Source organism: Plectropomus leopardus, chromosome 1 (genome assembly GCF_026936395.1).
Source record: "Plectropomus leopardus strain MGB_pleo_1.0 chromosome 1, ASM2693639v1, whole genome shotgun sequence".
In the NCBI taxonomy this organism is placed as follows: domain Eukaryota; kingdom Metazoa; phylum Chordata; class Actinopteri; order Perciformes; family Serranidae; genus Plectropomus; species Plectropomus leopardus.
In genome coordinates, this window is record NC_142176.1 from 10,269,676 (window position 1) to 10,292,666 (window position 22,991).

General features: G+C 40.2%; 1 protein-coding gene across 3 annotated transcripts in view; it reads right to left on the reverse strand.

The window, feature by feature from the left end:
• The window catches only part of znf609b (zinc finger protein 609b), a 111,347-nt gene that overhangs the window by 33,954 nt on the left and 54,402 nt on the right, over nt 1-22,991 (reverse strand). For all 3 annotated transcript variants that reach the window (XM_042491447.2, XM_042491438.2, XM_042491455.2), the window contains exon 3: nt 1,813-2,038. In XM_042491447.2, coding sequence (XP_042347381.1) covers nt 1,813-2,038 — 226 coding nt within the window. The remainder of the gene's footprint in view (nt 1-1,812; nt 2,039-22,991) is intronic.

The window sequence follows — 22,991 nt, forward strand, 5'->3', positions numbered from 1 at the left end:
ATGAAAGATTGATTCATGATGTTTAATGCAAATTGAAGCCTTATTTTTAGATCAATGAATTCAATGCCTTTAAGAGTCTTTAAATATCTGCAGGAACTCTGCAAAAGAAACAAGCTGTGGTGTCCTCAAGCAAAAAAGGCACATGGGAACATTGTGTGCATAGCAACGCGGAAAAACATAACAGACAACTAAGAGGCCACTTCATAGTAGCAAGTCTCAAATCTATCTCTTCATCCTTTATCACATGATTTTCCACCCAGACTGCGTCTACCTGATAGAGGTTCATCTGAGATAAAAAAAAAAAAAAAACAGGCTTCAAAGAGAGGGAGGCATCTGGAAACCCTACTCGTCTCAACAGCTCTGATGGCCATAACAACCTGTGCTCTACACCTGCAGAGTGTCCCCCTCCTTTACCTTTTTTTTTTCTTCAACACATACCTCCTCTACATCCCCTCTCCACTTTTAAAACCACTCAAAAGCTCCCACCAGCCTCCACCCACTGCGCCAGATAGAGTAGAATCAGAAGAAAACGCAGCCCCATCAGGCCAAACCACTACCTCTTACAGCCAAAATAGCAGTTTTGAGAGAGTGAGTGCAGGCAGAGGACAGACTTGGACGGGAGAGAAGGGAAGGGGGCAGGGCGAGGGGGAGGGTCAATCACTCTGTGGGAGGCAGAGAATGAGGGAGCACAAACATAGTACTGGTGTTGGCTCTGAGCCATGTTTGTGTCACTAACAGAAGTAGCCTTGTCTGTCTCACCCCCCCTGCACCCTGCCCCAACCCCCCGCCTTGCACTCGCTCTCTCCCAGTTTGCTTGGAAACAGAGTCAAGGGGTGACTGGCTGGATGCTTGGTAACAGAGAAAAGGGTTGCAATAGAGAGGCGAACAGGGGTGAATCTGACACAGCCCAGGGCTGGAGCAAAAATCAAAAAAAGGGGAGAGAGAGGGGGGAAAAAAGCCACTCAATAGCGGGGACTGTGCTTTGGGAATGTTGATGAGGCAGGGACCTTTTTCTGTTCGAACCAACAAGCAGCACTGTGGATGTGTGGGCGATTTGTACTCAGCATGCCCGCAGAGCGACTGAGCGCGAGCTGCTTTGAAGATTAGGTGTTTGCATTATTTCACATGCACGGAAGAAAAAGAGGGCAGTTTTTCAGACCCGGCGGAACCTGATAGTGCTAGCGATACATCTTAAAATTAAATAAGCTGAATGCAGTTTCGATCAAAGGGAGGAAAACTGAGAGCGTCTTAGATTTCACTCGGACTGCACTGCGGGAGAGGAGCCAACTCTATTCCCAAATGGCAGCCTCGCCAAAAAAATAAAAAGTGCTTTGTGTTATGAGGCATGTTGTTGTTGAGAGCAGATATCTCTGTGCAACAAACTCCTGTCTGCATACTCCCCAGCAAAAAAACAAATCAAGGCCACCTAAGAACTGCCTGCCAACTACTATTCTTGTTGGCAATACTGTGCAGCATGTGGGCTGTTAAAGTGCGCATTAGTACCACCATCACCTCCTGAGGCAGTCAGGGCAGATCCAATTACATTTTAGCAGGCAAAGTATGTACAATAATGACAGCAAGATGATTATTTTTTAAACGACAGAGGCTTCACTAAATCCTTGAAAAACCAATACTCCGTAATGATGTCTTTTTGCAACCACACTGGCACAAAACAAACCAGTTTATTTTCCGTTACGCCAAAATCCAGGACTCATTTGTTTCACAGAGAATCCAGAATCAATTGGAATGAAATTGTGCAATTCCCACAGATTCCCACCCCGACTAAACGGCATGTTAAACCACTCCACTTACCGTCTTCAGTTTCCTGCCACACAATGCCTTCGAGATTGACACTTGTACCGGGCTCGCAGGGCCCCAAGCACTCAGGTTCGGTAGCCAGGGCCACATCGGATGTGTTGACGGCCACCGAGCGTGTGCGCACCATTATCTGCTCACACGGCGAGGAAATCTCACTGTTGCCTACTGTGGCCAGGAGGTGGAGGGGCGGAGGAGCTGGCGTGGAGACAGGAGATTCCATCTGTGAAGACACAAGTGGGGGGTTGAGAGAGAGACACATGAGACACTTCAGAACCACTGTACAAACACATACAGAGCAGATGTGAAGATACAGCCGATAGATGCCACAATAACAAAGATCTGAGCACGTGGAAGTCCTCCTGGCGTGCCAGTGGCCCCTGAGAGCAATCTCAATCAGTGGAAGAGTAATGCAGCACTTATGCCTCGTTTCCACTGCATGGTTTGACTCAGCTTAACTCACTTTTGCCACCAGATCCTTTTTTCAATTTTGTTTTCGACGGCAGATAGTCAGCAGGGTTTCCCACGCATTTATACATTGCCATGATTAAAACATCTGCTGTCATGTATTGATTTTATATTTTTGGAGCTAGATTGTTTATTAAGAGTGCTATTGAAATATAGTTTAGTTATTCATTGCACCTTTCAGAGCAGCAAAACATAAGGCACAATGAAAGTGAAATTTAACCATGCCATTTGTCAGAAAATATGATACTGATACACTTTGGAAGAAATTGAAAAAAGAGAAAGAAAAAAAAGATGTTGATAATTATTTATCACACCTGTGAATACTGTTGTGTGCACTGCACAAAAAAGCACAACAAAAGTTTAATGTTTAATGCAAGAATCGTTGCCATGTAAACAGCCCCTAAATCAAACCAACTGTGTGATGTTAACTATTTAGTTATTATTGACTGTAAATGAAATTAACCTGTATAGGTAACAAACTAATGAGCTTAAACAGTGTGACTTGGGTCAATATGCCCATGTGGTGCTGTTATTTTTTTACCCTACCCAATTTTACCCCCTCTTGCCTAAACCTAACCAATCCGACCAATCAAGTCAACCAGTGCTAGCCAACCAGCCAATCAGCATCCTGGGCAAAAAACACATCGTGTCCTGGGTCGTATAAGTGATGGTTCTAGGGGCGATTCTTTCATATCAATCAGTGGTCTGCACTTTTTGTTGCCACCTTCTCGTATCGGTTCAAGGTGGAAAGAAACTAAGTTTCATCCACAACTTTTGCTGATGGAGAGCCAAAAAAGAGCGAGTCATAGTGAGTAGAGCTGAGCTGTACTATGCAGTGGAAATGCGGCATTAGAGTTGTAATATACTTCTATGTCTTTCCTCAGCCTTAGAGGTGATTAGCAGACAGGGAAGGCAGGCAGGGACATGTGAACCGCTTTGACTGCCTTTGTGGAAGGACAGAATTAGTTATGCAGGATTGGTCAAACAATCCCTCCCCCAGCTTTCCTCCCTCGCACACAGCCGGAGCGAGATCCGTGACACCAAATCATCTCACAGACTGATCACTCATTAATTCCCTCAATTAAAGAGCTAGTTGTGGTAAGGGAGTGGGCTGCTGAGGGTCAGTAATTGATTCCACCTGTTCTGACACACTGTGACAGCGATGAAGAGACAGTGGGCCTACATGGAAAACGAAAATGAAAAGGGCAGGAAGGGAGGGGGGCGAGGAGAGCATCTGAGGGGAAGCGCGCAAGAGACAACTGGAGGTAGAAAAGTGTGTAGGCGGAAAAGAAGACTAATGGTGATTTAAGGACCGCAGTGACACCGGGCTTAGTGCTCTTCATTCAAGGCAGTCGACATAAAAGCGCTCCAAATCATTAGCACTGAACTGCAGCAGGAATGCAATGCTGCAGCCAACACCACACATTTATTAATTGGGCATAAACCACTCAGTGCTCGGGAATACGCTGCCAATGCTGGATCCAATTAGACTTAGAAGACAAAATAACAATTGACACATTGGATCATAAGCCTGTACACCCTTTACATAATTGTTTTAATCTACTTACTGTTCCAAACTGAGCATGATGCTGAGAACTGCAGCTAATAATCACAGGATATATCCAAGTTACTGCTTAATTTCGATCAATCTAGAGATGGAAATGTTGGCCTGTCGGTCAGTGGTTTTTCCAATCAAGGCGACGTAGGCGTGTTATGCGAGCAATCATGGAAAGGCAAGCCCCTTATATGTGGGAGCAGCCACGTGTAGGATTTCTGGGAGATGATAGTGCACGATTTCATGGAGCAATTGTAGATTCAAAACTTTTGGATGCTCTGCTTAAATTTTGAAGAGTTATGCGAAGCAATAACACCTCTTGTAGCGCCTGCTGCATCATGCGTGGGGGAGCCAGTTCCTACCGACGAGCGCATAGCCATAGAATCATGTGACCTATAAAAGCCAAACAAAGTGTTTCCACTGCAGATTTCAAATAGGACTTTTTTAAATTACATGAAATATCAACTCTTGCGAGTATAAAAACCTTTTTGTGATAAATGGGAGTTTTTTTTCTTAAATTGGCATGATTCCATTAGGCATATTTTATATTCTCTACTTCAATCTGCGCAATCTGCGCCAGTAGGCGGGTTGTAGGAGGAGAGACCTGCGTGGAAGTGCTGAATTTACAGCTCACAACAACTTAAGACATATTCTCTGGCTTTTTCTTGATATCTAGTGTCAGCAAACATTGTTATTGGACATTTTGATCTGTCCTTAGCCAGTTAGCTTGTTGTTGAATAACTCAGCAACTCAGGGATGGTCTAGTGCAATGTGTGCTACATTTAGACTAGACTTAGATGTATATTTTTTCTACTTTTTGCTGGACATTCATCCAGTGTGGGGATTCATCATGACTGCAGTCTTGCTGGACAGAATCACACAGAGGTCTATCAAAGGCTAACTATAAAAATCTACCAAATAAAAGAATGAAATACGCCAGGAAGATTGACAAGATTAGCATTTAAATCTTACTTTTTCATACTGTGGTGTCTCCATTTATTTTGTGAACTATTAGAACATGATTCTAAATAAATTGTGCTCAAGGTGAACAATAGCTTTTGATTAATTTGATTACTTGAAATTAATCAAAGCTGCTGTGATTGATGATGATACATAAAACTAATTATTTAATAGCAATACCACCATGATTTATGCTTTGAGGCATTTCAGATCAATCACTGAATGAGGAATCTGAATCCATGATGAAGTGAGTGCTTTGAAAACCAAACATTAGTCCCTGATGAAATTTAATATTAGCTCAAGACCTGTCATCACAGAAGCTTCATATTTCATGGTTTACAAAAATGAGCGTGGATAGCCCATTTCTCCCTGTGCTCAGAGAAGAGCAAATTAATGTGTGCAGAGAGCGACAGAGAGTGAGGCCTAACGACATCGTAATCACAGAGTGTCAGTCTCTGATGCATGATGTGGCCAAGCTGCACGGCCGGCTGAGTGAATGAGACAGGACAGGTAATCACCCGAGCTGTCACCACACACTGTGCCTGGGCCGTATGGAGACACAGAGAGCCGCAGACAGGACCACACAATGAACCCCCCTTCAGACTGACAGCTAACGGAGGAAAGGTGCAAACAGGTTCATACAGAGCCTCCTCTAAATTGACTCGGCTCCTCAAAATGATTGCGTCGACATTTTGGGAATTGACATTTTGGGGATATTTGTGACCTAGGTTAGGCGACTTAATAATGGACTGAAAATAACTTTGCCTTAAATTCCCCCTGCAGACACGTTTTAAAGCGTGTGCTCTGCTATGATTAATATTTAGTTTAACATGATTTTCCCACATAAAAAAAAACTCTTAAAAGGGGCTGGAGGCACATCCACTCTTTCTCCCTCATGAAATTCTGGATCTAGCCTTCACCCCAGCCACCACCGCTGCTTGTGCTAGGTTTTGCTTTTGCTTTCGACCTTCTCAAGTGCTGACACAGTGCTAAACAAAGCATGCAGCACAGGTCTGCCACTAAATCTAGGTAGACCACTGAAAGAGCAGTATGAATCGGGATGGCGACCGTTAAAGGACACACCGGACACATTAGGAAAGATGAGGAGTCTGTTATGCTCCAAAAAGCAGACATACCAGAATGTTAAGTGTAGTTAGCATCTTTAACTTGTTTCTGATGTTTGTTAGCTTTTTAGCTTGTAACTGGCAGTGGCTGGCGTAGCATTAACCCTTTAAAACATGAGCGCATTGGCTTGATTTCTTTCAAAAACGTGTAAAGAAATCAACAATCAACTTAACAGGAAATGGCCCAAAATTGAGCAAGAAATTAATTAAAAGTTACAAGTAACTACCTCAACATAAAACAATAAACAAACAAACAAAAAAAAGTAAAGTAAAACCAAACACGTAAATGATAATATAATTATAATGACAAATATAGTTTTCTGGACATGTTTCACTAATTTAAAAAACATATATAATCTAATAATAACCCCATGCTTATTGTCAGGTCATTTCTTTGTCACCTTTTACCATTTCTTTCTGGAATTTATGGGACATTTCTTGCCAAGTTGGTCATTCCGTTTTTCTCCATGTTTTCGATCAAAATTTAGCAATCGTCTCATGTTTGACAGGTTCAAAGGTGTACATGAAAGGCGTCTGAACACAGCAAGAAAGCTGATGTCGATCCAAGTGTTAAAGGGTTTATGATTGTGAAACATACAACAATATACAGATACAGTGTCTTATATACCAGAAGTCTAACTAAGTAACAGACATGTTAAAGATATTCTGCCTGGCTGAGATTTAAGTGTAATAAATCCACTCTGTGCTGAAGGTTTTAGGTTTCTTTGCTGGTGTTGTGACGAAGTCTGTTCTCCTATTGAATAGTGTTACATAACAGAGAAAAGTGATTGGCTTTCGAATTTATGATGTACCAAATCTAGCCAGCCCTGCGTACGCTTGAATCTCAGATTTTGGGGAAATGCACAGACAGTAGAGGAATGTGAAAACACCTCTCTGGTGACAACTTTTGCACAGATACAAGTCTGTTTGGTCAAGTTCACACATTTTAGGGGACATGAAATAGTTAGGTTTAGTAGGCAAATATTATTAGATCCAAATGATCAACTTCCTTATTTGTTTTGGGGAGTGTTCAGTGCTTTTCCATAAAATTGGAGACCAGGTGTGTTAGGTGCTAATGTTGAGGGTCTGTTGATTTATTCTTTGGGAGAAAGTACATCTGTTTGCCTACTTGCCCTCTGCTGAAAACTAAAAAAACCTCTCGTGCCTCATGTGCTTGAACTATCCTCTGATGCCGACTCAAGTTAAGGCCCAAACAACCACTTGTCAGGCAGCCTTCGATTTCATTCCTTTAGCCATTTTCTTTTACAAACATATGCACATGTTTAACAGGCAGTAACCATAGCTCAGACTTGTGTTACATATAACTATTATTGTCAGTATTGATTAATCTGCACATTATTTTTGGTTAATGGTTTGGTCTATAAAATTCAAGATAGTGAAAAGTGCCATGTTTTGTTTTGTCTAACCAGTCAACTTTCATAAGATATTCCATTTACAAAGACAAAATAGAGAAAAGAAATAAAACACACACATTGGAGAAGCTGCAACCAGAGGATTTCTGGCATTATTGCTTGAAAAATGATGGAAATGATTCATCAATTATCAAAAACGTGGCAAATTAATTTTCTGTCGATCAACTATATTTGACTAATAGGCTAATTGCTGCAGCTCTTGCTTTGATACTTTAAAAGACCCGATTGGCAGTCATTTCATAACAAAATGCACTTGTAATAACAGTCAGTGACCCCAATTTAAAATGACAGGAGTCCAATAACACCTGGATGTGAAGTGTCGAGGCAGAGTGAAGTTCAAGGACTCCAGTGGTTTCCAAGTAAAGCATTCTCACAAGAAGCCTTTTACTCAATTACTGGTTTTGAAAAACACTGAATGCTGGCATTTCCCAGAAGAATTCCACCCTATATTCCCGGGTTAATAATTTCTAAGAATCATATTATCTTGATGAATTTCACAGCCCTATCTTGAATTTTCAGGCTGAGTAAAACCTTTCCTGAATGAGTTTTGACTTTATTTTTCCATTTAAATCCTGTTACTTGTCTAATGCCGCCACACAATAAAGGAACCATTCATTATGTAACGGCACGAAATAATTACAATAGGGTCACGATGGAAGTGGGACCAGTTTACAGTGTGCATGAACAGTGGAGCTCTATTTCCAAATTCTATCAATGGCTGAGTGAACAAAAGGACTTTCACTCTGGGGCTGCAGAATGTAAACCCTCACAGTGAAATGCCTGACGTCTTGTCCGGGGTTTTTCGAAAAACCACATGCGACTGAAATACACAACTTGTCAGATTACACAAGGCTCTGCTCGATGCTTAGCCGATGCCAAATTCCATGATTCCTTCCCTCTCTGCAAGACTTTACAAATGGATTTTGAAATCTCCCCTAAAAACCACACAATGCCTGAGTGTCACGCAAACCTTTTCTTAACTGAAACCCCATGCCGATTCTTCGAGGAAGCCACACGGGCAAGAGTAATGTTTAACTGACAGACAAAAATCCTATGAATCTGTGAGCATACCTCACAGTGCTGACAGAGGGGGAACTCTGCCTGGATTTCCAGTGATCACACAATAACTCAGCCGGCGCAGACAAGACACATGCTGCACTTTTTTACTGGACACATTACCTTCAGCTTTAACTTGTTTATTAGAGTTGGGATTAAGAAACTGAGCACTCGGCTTGGGTGAGGATTACGAAAGGATTACACTGCAGTGTCATGCAGAGACACCTGTCTTGGCTGTACTCGTATGGGCGGTGTGGATCTCGAGTATAGTTGACCAAATTATGCTTCCAATCTCTCATTGTGCACAAACACAAGTGCCTTAAAGGGTCTGGTGTGTAGGGTTTAGGGACATCTAAAAACTGTTTAAAAACCGTCCTGAAGGAAATGTGCTGCTTTATATTGTCCTTGACCTCTGTGAGAAGTGTATAGACATCACTGGTATAGCCTTTTAACCCATCTTCTCTCAACATTTTCCCTTGTGCTCTTATGTATTATTGTATGTGTTCTACGGTGTAACATTGTTTACTTTTTCTAAGTGAAACTGGTTATGCTGATTGTGCTGCCATCTTGTGCAAAACTCCCCGGTAGAAAAGAAATTGCATTCAGAGGGACCTTCCTGGCAAAATAAAGGATAAATAAAACAAAACCAAAATAAATCTATTGATATAAATACTATATAATGCTCATAAATATGTTTTCATTATTTTATGATCTCCTGAAACTAAGAATTGTTGTGTTTTTGTTGGAGTTGTTCTGATATGGATATCAGTATCAGAAATGCCTCTCATAGTCCCTTGATTGGCGAGAATGCCAGTTGATGCACTGATTCAATGCCATGTAATTTACTGATAAACTTTAAAATGGTTTCAAGACCGGATAAAAGGGCAATTTTCCCAGAAATCAGATCTTTTTTGCCGTTCTAAAACAGTAGCCTATAACACAATTTAGTGGTGAAGACGAATTAATTTCTGCTAAATAGTGGAATGTGAGCAATTAGCAAAATATCAGCAATTTGGCAATACTTCTTATGTCTTATGGTGTTCATTCTCTATATGTCTTTGTTCATGTTTTACAGAGATTTTCACCTGAGCCATGGCTTTCAACAATGATAGCAATGATCATTTCACATCTGTTTAGCGTAAGAGCTCATTAATACTCCCTTTACATATGAAAATAGATATGTCAGTTCTGAACATTAAAAATGTCACTGTCCTCCCATGCGTCTGTTATGATTGCATAAATACAGGCAATAAATGTCACTAGAGGACACTAAAAAGTTTAGCACAACAAAAAATGAGGCGACAGTGGTGGAGGTTGTAAAATGTAACTTTCAATAGTAGACTGCTGTAGACAGTGGTGATCTAAGAGGCCATTATATAGGTTGTGACATGTGGATGGAGAATATTATTTTATTTTAAATGTCTTCGTCATCACATACAGCTGCATCTCACTTGAACTAATCTACAGTGCCCCCACTATCTCTGGCGGTGCTCCTCCGTTTTGTCCGTATCTGTAAGCTTTCAGAAAACGTTCTTAAATACAGACAAAAAGAACACAGACTACAGACAGAAGACTCCGTCCCTGACTGTAAACTTATCCAACATTCAGCATACATGAGCCCTTAGTAGTACACAGCTGTTTACATTTCTAATGCATGGTATTGCATCAGTACTCTATGTTGGCTGATACACAAGTTCATATATTGGAAAGGAAAAAATGGCATTGGAATATCGCCATGTTGTTCTACAGTAGCTCAAAACGGACAAACCAAACACTGGCTGTAGACTGGGCCATTTGATTTTTTTGCATCTGCCACCGTAGCTCTCCTACAAGCTTGGCACACAGGGGAAGCTTGAGTTCTGCATCCTCACTGCTACATGCCACTAAATCCTACAAACTCAACCTTTAATTTGACTCAGAGAACTGCTAAAATGCTTTAATACTCTACTACTCTACTTATTGTTACACTGGCAAGAAAGGAGACCTATGGGAAAACAAGGAAATTACCATTAATGTCACAAACAATGACCTGGATAATGTGTTTTGTAATTTCATTTGGTCTGTTAGAGTTTGTTCACTGTATTCCCCATGACATCTGAAAACGAGCTTGTTAATCATGCATCACAAATACTGGGTAATGAAAACTGAGGGAAATCTAAGGGAGCCAAAGCCTCATGGATTATTAGACAGTAATACACGCGCAGTAAACTATTAGACTGGTTATGTTTCACCAGTTAAAAGTATCTATGTTCTGGATTCAAAACGGCACGACCTTGTTTTGTGTAATATGATTATTATTGCTTCTAACATCCATTCTAAACAACAGACCTTTCACATATAAACCTCTTGTTTTACACAGTATAATGAATGCCTGTTCATGGTCATGCGTTACTCTTTTATACAAAACTGCTGATACAGGTCACAGAGAACCGTGTCTGCAACAGCAGTTCAATACACATGACTGCTAAACCATAAAAATCACATTTCTTTCTGCATTAGTAGTTATAAAATAAGCACCATAAGCAGTTCCTCTTTCCCACATGCTGATTTTGTGCGGCCACTCATGCTTTCTTTCTCGATTAAACCGCAGGTTTAATGGCGATAGCATTAAGAGAGATACTCATGCCTGATGGGAGTCTGTGTTTATCCTTTCATACCAAAGTCCAGACCTGCATTTAACCCGAGTTGGAAGTAGGGTCAAGAGGTCAAGTCAGATAACACACACCGGGTCCTTTGGATTAACCGCAGATGTGGATTTATTATCTCGGTCTATCTCTTTATCTTCAAATAGAGCCTTATGGGTCTTTTTTTTTAAATTGAAGAGCATGTGCTGTACAAAAGAGTCACTGCAGTATTTAATATTAGAGGAAAATAAAGTTGTAGAGGGTAGATTAAGATTAAACCAACAAGACTGTGAAATGTTAGGACACAATAATGTAAATATGCAACTGCCTGTTAAAATACTTATAAAATACATATATTAATATGTGATTATGGAAGAAAATTAATCTGTAACAATTTTAATGCCCCTATTTAGCATTTAAAAGCAGTATATAAACATTTAATAAATGTTTATAACACACTGTAATGTAGTTGTACAAAGCTATATGAACAAATTTCAATTGTTTATTCACAACATTTTTCGATGGTTGTAACTTCCCCCATGAAGACATTTTATATTATTACAACAGTGTTTCACTACATTGAAATTCTTTATCTTTTTAGGCACTAGCGTCCACTATGTTGTTCACAAATCAGGGATGTCAACAGTTAACCTTTAATCAGTTAACTACCGAGAATATTTCCCCTCACTGAGTCAATGGCTGCCTTCACATGCTCCTCCGAAATATCGTATTAACATATTTATGAGCACATGAATGGCCCTACAAAGTTGTAATTACGAGTGGGAAATTGGAAAATTTCGATAATACCCAAGTTCCCAAGTTGTGATGTTTTCCTAATCAGGGCAGCAGAAATGGCGGAAAGCATGGAAACAGTGACAACAGTTGATGGTAAAAAATATATATTTCCTTATTTTATTCCTAGTAGTAATCATTTACTTTTGGTAGTTGCATATTTTAGTATATGCATCCATTGGCTGAAGCAAGCAATCAAACTTTTAAGTATAAAGAATGCCAGGTGAATATACTAACACTGATAACAAAATTATTTTTTATCACGAGTTGCTGACTTGGCGTCATTATGCATAAACATGGCAGGAAAATGTCGATGTTTGGTCAGTGCTAAGAAACTTTTATATTAATTCACATATTAAATATAAATTTTTGATAACATGTTAAGTGTAATGATGACTTAATGACAAATGCTGTCCATGTAGCGTACATACATCTTAGCGTTAAAATGCAACCGATCTTCTTTGTGGCTTACAGGTTGTTCTCGCTTTATGACCTCAATGCCTATGAACACAATGAAGAACGACTTCCCAACTCAGAAACTACAACCTTCAAACATCATATGAATGCAGCAAAAGGCCTCCTGTAGCTTGTAAGTTAATGGTTAAAGGGTGTTGAGCTATCAGAAGCACAAATAACCAAAACTGACATCCCTCTCACAAATACATCAACACTTAACACAGAGCAAATTCAAAATAAAGGAACTTTAACAGACTTCATAATTGGTATCAATTAAAGTGGAATGTTGTCAAACAAAAAAAAATGTGGAAATCAAAAGTTGTAATACATTAAACTGCACTGATTTTTTGGCGATGAAACTGTAGAAACCTGAATCAAAATCAAATCAATAATTATCTCATTTATGTAGTTTCCCATCCTGAGTCTGAAAGGACTATATTTGATCTAAATTGGCCCCTGTTGATTGTTTAACCATTGAACAGTATAGATTTTCCAGCCTGATAAAGCCTGGGAAACTCAACACCATGTTCAACATCAAAAGAGAGCAAACATCAGTCTTGAAAAGAGAAAATGTAATTCTCCCTGACACAAGGGGGCCATTATTAAGTAAAAAGGAGTCCTTGCTGAAGTGCCATTAGTTGGCTGAGTTCAGTGTTCCCGCTTCAATTATGTAATTCTTTTTGACACCAGGGGCAAACCCTGGGAACATCTTTACTGAGTTACTGAGGTCGAAGGCCGGTGGAGATTACACTTCTCGCTGGCTCCGGTTGGTGCCTCTTTCAGCACCGCATGACACTCAGTTAAGAAAAAAAGGACCCAAGCTCCTTTATTTGGCTGTCATAGAAACAGTGGGGACTAATCTGTTGTACGTTCTTGAATCCACATAATGAATTTAAGAACAGCTGCGTTTAAATTATAAGCGGTCCAGACATAGAGCCTGGTTATCAGCATACAATCAGCTTTTCAAGTGAGCCGTATTATTGAAGTAACATGGTCATTAGCATTAAGCTACAATTGAAAACAAACGCACAAGCCTCATCTAATTTGACTGCTAAAATCAGCCAGAAGACATAAAAAAGAGACATAAAATGATTGGATTCAAGTCATGAAAAGCAATTGTTTTCATCCACTGCACAGTGCCCTAATTCCTTTACGGAAACCACACTGTCGCTCTCTTTGAAGCTCAGAGTAATCACAGACACTGAGAGAGAAAACAGGAACACCTGACATCTATTGTAGACCACCAGCTGGCAAAAGGCACTCAGTTTCTAGGCAACTCTTCTCAGCCTTAGCTGCTAATTGTGCTTTCAGGAAAGCATAACCACACATAAATAATACAGAGAGGAAACTACGCTGTGATGAAGTTGGTCACCCATGACCTACAATCTCTTCGGAGCCATAATGAGTGAGCCAGAATCTCACCGTAAACCGTTATTGTCTGACAGAGACGCCGTTTGCCATATGACTCTTTAACATTACAGGCTGATGCCATGCATGTGAATGATACATTTTTCATATAAACCAGAGGAGTTAGAATAAAGCTTGAATTTAAGTCAAACGGATTCCTGTTTTACATTAAAAGCCTAAAAAAACTCAACCTTTACACAACATGTAATTTTCTAAATGTCGCCAGGAAATTCTGACACATTTTGGCACTAAACATTGCAGCTCATTTTTTATTATGCAACACAACCTTCACATTCGGAAATAGAGCAGTGAAAGTCGAGACATAAACATGAGAAACGTCTGTAAAAGCAACAGCTTCACATGACGCACTGAGCCCTTGGCAACAGCTGTGAATTACAGCTTAACTGTTAGAAAGACAAGTAATGCTTCCACATTTGCCGTACATTTCAGCAGTAATCAAATTTAATATATTTTTAGTGTGACACATTCATCAGAGCTGCTATTTACCGAGGTCTTTGATTATACTGAAAGCAAAAAGTACACAGAGCTCCGTCAAAGAGAAAACTCTTCAGACAGCATGAGAGGCTTTACCTGTGGAGACATATGCGCTCCCTGATGAAAGGACAACATACATTAGTCAAGAGACTGCTCCTGCAGCTACCAGCAACATGATGGGAAGTAAAAGTGATATAAAAAGACAGAAGGCACAAGGGACCGCAGGGTAGAGGACTGAGCCAAGATAAGTGGAGCTTACCAATTTGCTCACTTATGAAGCGGTGGCCTAATTTGCCCGGTAAAGCAAAGTCACACAGAGGAAAAACTCCTCTCCTTTAACTACTGCTATGAAACTGCAAGAGTAAAACTAGACCAATATTTAGTCAAACTGGGGGTTTGTTTACAACCGTTCTGGCTGTTTGAATGCTCATAGTCGCTGTAGTGCTCTTGGCAAAGTCGCTGCGTCCCCAGATTTCAGCAACTAAAATAAAACCCGAGTTGTAAAAAAGAACTGAATTTGCTTTTAATGACTTTTCAGTGCATTATAAAAAATATTGAGTATTAAAAACCAACTTTACACCCAGTTCAGCTTGAGCTTTCTCACTTCACATAGTCAGACAGAGTCTACAGCTAGACTTGCAACGTTGACGCTGTACTCAAGGACAACAGCGCTTTGAGCTACATGCTAATTCATCCATAAAGAACACTAACATCTGTAATGAATTTCATAGCACGTCTTCATTAGTTGTCAAGACATTTTCCTCAAAACCACAAAAGTCAACACCTTGGAGGCATTAAAAGAAAAGACGCAAAAGCTGCTGAGACGTTTCAGTCTGGGTCAAAGTGGTGGTGCATCTGGCTGACTCACTTAGGCCACATCCACACTAAGGGGCCATTCACACCGAGACGCATCACGCCAGGCACGACCACTCCAAAAACAACTTGGAAGTGCATCTAGATAAACAGCTGGGAGCGCCTGTGGAGCGAGGCTGTGTGCGCGTTGCCAAAAGTGATATTGGCGAGCAGGGTTTAAAATATTTTAACTTTTATGCAAGCCCAAAAACCGTAAGACGAAACGCGTTGCGCAGGAGCAAGAGCACCCGACAGGCGCGCAGTACCATAAGGAAAACAATGGTTTTGCTGCCAATGCTTTTCCAGCGACGCGCCTCAGTGTGATCGACCCTTAGTACATTTTCATTTATAAACAGCGTTTTAAAACATTAACAGTTTCTGTACGCATAAGTGTTTAAGCATAGTTTCAGGAATAATCACACCTTAAAACTTTTATAACACAACCATTCATGTACACTAGGCATACAAATACAGCAACAAAGTAGAGTGGTACCGGGAGCATTATTTATTCCTGGAGGAAGCTGTGGCAATGGGAGAAGAGTAATGTTACCACACACAAAAAAGATGAAATCAAAAATGGTATGTTTGTTTGCCTATAGTGTTTTAGACCAAATCAGGAAGATAACATGGGTGTGTGTCATCGTCTCCAAAAGATGCCATTTTTACCCATCCAGATGAAAACACAACCCTAGAGTTTACAAATAAAATAGGGTCAGCAGCATTTCCAAAGGTTTCCATTTTAATGCCGGAGGTAATGGGCAATAGTTACGAGTTTAAAAGAAAGCATGGATGCAGCCTGACGCTGCTTTTCCTCGAGCCACGATGCTGCTGTGGCTTTCACCCAGACACACTTTATCTATAAAACACGACAACTGCTACAGCGAAAATGACTCTTCAGTGTTGCCTATTACTGTTATTCTGTTAAATCATAAGCTCATAAAACTAACCAACTTACTCAACATTTTGTCTAAGACGCAGGTGAAGAGATAAACAGAAGTATGTTAATTCTGCAGTATATCATGTAGACTTAATTTTACCTTTCCTCTGTTTATTACGGAAATGGCAGCTCTCTCAAAAGTTGACATTCTTTGCACCTGCTTATCTCAGAAAACCTGGCAGGCAATGCCTGGTTGGTCGACTGGCTAACACACAGCAGGTGGTTTGGTACTCTTTTTTCTTGTCTTGCTTCAGCTTGACCTTGTCAACCTAATTCCTTCCTTTCCTCTCTCCCTGGCCCCGCCGACTGCCTCCAGCCTACGCCTGGTATTGTTTGTTAGACGACAGGGTGGGGGTTGGGTCAGAAGTGCACTGAGCTGCTGGGTGTCAAGAGGACTACAAGATCTCCACATAGCAGCAGGGCAACCTGAAGATCCCTTTATGTTTACCACTGATGAAACATGCTGAAAGCCCACGAGGAAGTGCTACACAAAATGTGTTTGTACTCTAATAACAGGAACAAACTTTTTTTTTTTTCACACACGATTCATAAGATTGTCTGTGGTTTTACTGTTGGTGGCTGTATGTTTTTAGCAACACAATGTACACACTAGAAGTGTCAGAAAATACTGATACACTAGATTATGTTTTTTTGATACTGTATCGATTTTTTAAAAAAACACTGTTGATTTACAATTAATAATTTGCACACAAAGATTCATAGCAGTTCATTATATATTGTGTTAAAAACCCAAAATGCTAGATCCTTCAGTGTTATCTATTTTCAGCAGTTTAACTCTTCTACTTCAACCGATCAACATATCACCTGTGCAAAAACAAAAAACATGGGCCTATGAAACAGGCTAAGAAATAAAAGCAGTTTCTTGACATTAGATTATAAAAAATTGCAATATATCGCCTTGCTTACAGAAGGCAATATATATTGCAATATATTGAATCATACACCCTGTTTTGTGATAGATTATTTTGCCAGATTCTTGCCAATACACAATCCTAGTACACACAAACATCTAATTTCATTGAGCTGTAACTATAAAATGTATAAATAATGGTTTGTGGACGGCTGTTTTGAAGTCTCTGGTTCAGCATTTCGACCATTGCCATCTTGTTTTTTGGAACCAGAAGTGACCACATTTGGACGAGAGATATAAGCTATGGATAAGTAAGGAGTGGAGCTGACTAGGGACACTAAGGACAAAATTGGCAGACAGCCTGTTACTCAAAGCGGCCCCGCCCTTAAATATTTGTAACATTGAGCTTTAATACAATGTAAATGGGTGGGTTATAAGACATGAATGTTGAAATTAGATTTAGACACCAAAACCGTTTCTGCACAAGGCTGTAAACATGTTTATTTCTGCTGTAAAGCTGTGCATTTTAACATGGAGATCTACGGGAATTTACTCAAGTGGCCAGTCGATCAACTACCGTTTCTGGCACTTCCACATTGGTTTAACTTTTTTAGCCTCGGGGGTTACGCTTTACTGTCAGTAATGACTATGTCGTTATCAACTGATCTGTCTGCTAATTCTTTGATCTATCAACTGATGAATTCTTAAATGTCAGACAACAGCATAAAATGCATGTCACAATTTCCAGATCACAGCTGCAGATGTCTTGTTTTGTCCAACCAACTGTCTGAAACCCAAATACATATAGTTTACTAGCATAAAAGACAAAGAAAAGCAAAAACTGCTCATATTTGTGAAGCTGGAACCAATCTTTTTTTTGTGTCAATTTTGCCTAAGAAAAAAAAAATCGCAAAAGAATTGTTAGATTATCAAAATAGTTGGGGATTAGTTTTTGGTTGATCCACTGATCGATTAATCTGTGGTTTTACTGTTCGTGGTTATTAAACTTAATCTTATCTAGATGCTTATTCTACCAGGCTCCACTTGTGATTCCCTGCCCATTTCCCTTTCCCCCATTTCTCATCTTCTCCCTCTGACCATAGGTCAGTCGACAACAACAGTATCTATTACAACAATGAGCCACATTCTTGTCAAGGTCACCCTCTTGCGTCCGTGTGGGAGAGAGATGGGCTGTGCTGGGAGGAAGAAATCCAGATAAACTAAGCTGAGCCTACGAGGATTTCTCTCTCGCCAGCCTTCTCCATAGTCATAAACCTTATCTCACAGCAAAGGGAAACCTGACAACAAACTGAGAGGCTGTCATCAGCAGCTCAGCCACCTAGATTCCCACCCAAATACCAATGATTCACTCTTACAAGTCTGAGGCTTTGAACAAGGCTTTGAGATCAGGCTGAGAAAGGAATCTGGCTCCCTGTGTGCCGTACTTCATATTTACAGTTCACCATTATGTTGACAGCCGTGACCGAAACTTCACTTTCAGGTACCTGCCTTCCTGAATTCAAAAGCCTTAAAAGAAAAACTCCTAGACACACTACCCAGAAACCTTATCAGCCAAGAAAAAAAAGACATTTTACAAGTCCAACATATTATTCAAGGAAAACAAGTTGTTATTCAGGCTGTGAAATTTCCCCAGAGCCCCTAACCTCAAACTATTTATAGATGTTCTCTGTTAGTCTGTTTCCCTTGTGTTGACGCTCTTCTGTGGGTGGTGCCTTCTCCAAACATTAGAAAGACAATCCAAAAGCCACACATCAATGAACACGCTGTTAAAAAAATATCCAAATTATGCCAAATTACTTTCTATTGTTTTGGGCTGACACAAACAAACAGAAAACAATGAATATTATACTTAGCACATTGTCAGTTTCAATGTGGGTGCCACATTACTGGGACTTGTGGCACATAAGAATTACAGTATTGGATTATATATCAAAGGGATAGTTCCGTTTTTTGTGTTAAGTGGGAATTTATGAGGTACTTGTCCATTGACAGCGTATTACATACAGTAGATGGTGGTTGGCAAACCCCCAGTTTGGAGAAGCCGGCAGAAGCCTGACATGGAAACTAAGCAAACTACTGCTGTGGAGTGTGCGGCAAGAAAACGTATCTAAGCCACCTAAAAAAAAGTCCAACCTAAAATAATCACATTCAGTTTAAGTGTACGCTATATTGCGAATACTGGCACTGCTTTAGCGAATGTCAGACAGTGATTTCTGCCGAGAAAATGAAGCCATTGTATGGCTATAACTTTAAATAATTAAAACTGGTTCATGCCGTCAGAAAGCCCGTACCCTTAAAGTACAGCTTTTGTTTTTATATAACGTGATTTGTCTGTTGACCTATAGTTTTTCCAGAAAAAAAAATACTTGCACATTGCTGATTTATTCCCGAGTACATAATGTTATCCTCATAATCTTTCTCTTGGCTGCTTGTCATTAACTGCCTGCTGCTGTCAGAGAGTGATACAGAATTTCAAAATAAAGGCACATCTGGAAAAGGATGTGGACCGGTGTTTTTACTTTGCATCAATGATACTGGATCGTTGCTCATTGAATTGATTTATTGATCTAGACTGATGGAATGGTACACCCCTACTAAATACTCCCAGTATAGCGCACACTTAAACTGATTTTTTAGGTGGCTAGAATACATTCTGTTGGCTTTTCAAGCCTACTTCTCCAAACTGGGGACATGCTGACTGACATCTATGGACTATGGATAAGTGCCTGATAAAACTCCACTTAAAAACAAGAACAAACTATTCCTTGAACTTAAATTTGACAATACGGCTAACTGAAAATGATTTAACACTAATTAAAAACTAAATATACCTACATTACAGTCAGTGTGATTCCCTAGATTAGCTTCCAAAATGCATTCAAGGCTTGTCAGCTTTGAAAAAACACAGCAGAGGTTTCAGCTGTTCAGTTGGATTAAGGAGGTGATAACAGTGCAGAGGTTAAGGCCATGGCTGTAGGAGTAGAAATATGTGTGTGTACATGTGGAGGAGTGCACTGTGCTCTGCTCTGCAGATACTGCCTGAGCTGCACTCACTGTGCTGTCCCTCATGCTGCTACTTTAACTAGGGCTTGCCACTCTGATCGACCTCTACTGCTGGCTGTCTCACAGAGCTCCTATTGAACCATGTCTATCTTAATGGACGCTGATGTGCACTATTACTGAGTGCCAGCAGTTCCTGCACTACATCCTCAAAGCCCTATGGACTTTTACACCTTAATACACCTTGGGGCCACAAACACTGCAGCTGGTGACATTTCAACACTTCTGAGAGGGGTGAAATAGTTGAAAAGGCAGGTCAATAGCAGGGTAAGTTACACCGCAGTTTATTTTCTGATCCACGCAGCATGTCTATGACTTGTTTTGATAATTATAGTCCGGAGCTGACTGGAGTATAATCCATGGAGTTAAGTGAGAAGCCCCAAACATGCCAAAACAGGCTGACCTGGAAATAAATCTACTTTAGCAAGTATCAAATCAATCTAAAAGCAGCTTGAAACTACTCAGTGAATGCACTTTGGCAAAGCAACAAAAGCAGATTGAAATGTTCCTAAGACATTTGCTTAATCAAAGGACATGTGAGGACGTGTCAGCACACTGCAGCCGCTGGTGGGGAATCTCTACAGAAATTATATCTGTGTGCCCTTCAGATCATTAAAAACACTAATAAGTCAGGCTGAGGTGATGTCGAGGGAGTAAAGTGAAACCCACTATACAGGCGAACCCCCCCTCGCTCTGCCAGCCGCTTAGCAGAGGTCTGCTGCTCTCAGCCATCAGAGTTTGATGACCTTGTTAGTTTGAGTGCCTAATCTGCTAATGCCCTGATAAAAATAAACAGTCAGTGCAGTCATTGTAGTCCCCCCTCCTCCCTGCTGCTGTCCATAAACACAGATGATGCCTCTATCTTTATTTATCCTGGGGGCTTACTGTCAGACTGACAGTCTTAGGAGCCGGGGCGGGGGGGCAGAATTATGTATTGTTTGTTAAAGATAAATGCTTTTTGAGTTAGAGTCACTACACAAATATCTATATTAATAGTTTAGGGATGTCAGTTTCAGTTAATTTAGTTTTTAAAAGCCTGACACGCATTAAACAGTAACTAACCAGTTGATTTTTAAGAAAAAAAAAGTAAAATGACATAAAATGCAAGAAGACTTTCCTTTCAGTGCAAAGCTCTACTGACTCAGTGAGCTTTGGTGCTGTATTTTAAAATGCTATCCATCTGGGGGGGGGGCATTTTAATGCTTCAGGAGGTAAATGTTTTCCCTTTTATTTCATTTTCTGTTAGCTTTGCTGACAGACAGCCAGCTAGCCACATTAACGTGGAACCATTGTGCCGCCGGCCCCTTTACTGGTCTCCACTGGTTAGCTATCATTAGCCTTGGCCTCTGCACTGCGCACACCTGGGTCGGGTTGGAGCTAGCTTGCAGCGATGCTCATTTGGAAATTACTATTGCTGAAACATGGTGGCCACCCTCTGTTCTATACCAAGGTAGCCCCCATGTTATACCAAGTCTGTATAAACAGGACAGCCGGCAGTGTGTGACATTTTAATGACGTGTTATGTTTGTGATTCACAACAGAACATTTAAAAAGAAGCTAGTGGTAGTTAGCAGCCAACTCAAAGGAGAAGAAAAGCAAATGTCCACACGAAAATATCCTCATGTTTGGAAAACAATGAGATTTGGGGCACTCCTTACCTTTTGCCGCCATATAACAGAGAAGGTAGATTATTTTTATTATCATGTTATGTCGTTTTTATTGTTTAGAAAGGGCTGCTGCATGTTATAGGTCACACTAGCGACAAACACTGTTTTTTTGTCCAGTCTCTGGACAGGCCTTCATAGCGAACCTACAGTATTATATCTGCGTAAAAAGAGATGATGATAAAATAGTTAACAATACTAAAGGGGGTTTGCAGTTCAAAATTAAGCCGCTTACTTACACATAATATGTAAGGATGAGTTTGTTCAGTCTATGCCTTATATTCAATATCAACTGCAGAACAAAAAAAGAAATATCTTTCAAGCTATATTTGGCTTTTATTTGAATGTTTTTCTAAGTACATTTACTTCCAACACTGTGCCTCTTTGAGTTTTAATAATTCATACCCAATACCAGATTTGAGATGAGAGCAGAATGAATAATTAAACCCATGTATATATTCGAAAATCTACAAAAACCTCCGTTGACAAGTAATTTTTCTTAACTTCCACAAAATCCTGCAGCCCTGCAGCACATCTAATACAATGTACCAGTATATGAAAATGGTCTGCAAAAATCAAGTGGATACACTGAGGTAACAGGGCTGACATTCATCTTAACTAGATCAGGACAAAACCCAAGATCATAATAAAGGGGAAGTACAGTCTGAAGGTCATGCAGCGCAGAAACAAAGCATCATATTTTTTAAGGTGTATTAAATGTCACATTATTCAGCAATAACCAAATTGCCAGGACCTCTGGAGTAATACCGTCAGCTATATTATTAACAATAAAAAATACCATAATAACCGTGACATATGACTTAAGCGAATGGATTTAACAGCAAAATGTCTCACTCTTCAAGGGATACATAAACCTAATGGATATGATTAAATATAATTTAGTTTTCCAGATGGACAGCGAGGCCCCACTTACGAAACATAATTGAATGTGCGAGCTCAGCTCATCGCCAAGGACTAAACAACTCCCCAGCCTCCACTACAAAGAGGAGCTCATTTCCATATTAACTTCACCTTTATTGATCCACTCACACATCCTCCTATTCCCGCCGCTACACAAACACCCAAAAGTCCTTTTGGGAGGTTTTGAGAACAGTACGGGGTAGGGGAGGAAATGCACTCAGGACTATTTAACAGTCATAGACAAAACAATGCAATAATGCAACAATACTTTGGTTATTGACTATTCTTGGGGTGGAGGGTGAAAAGTCATCTTAGCAAAACAACTACGTGGACCTGCCCTGCATATAAATTTAGAGAGAAACAATTCTTTACGTGCCGAGCCATCAACTCCTCAGCCCATCTGTGCACCAGAAAAGCGCTCTGAAATAAAAACTGTAACTCTTGTGCTTGTTTCATTTACATTTCAAAATGATTTCACAG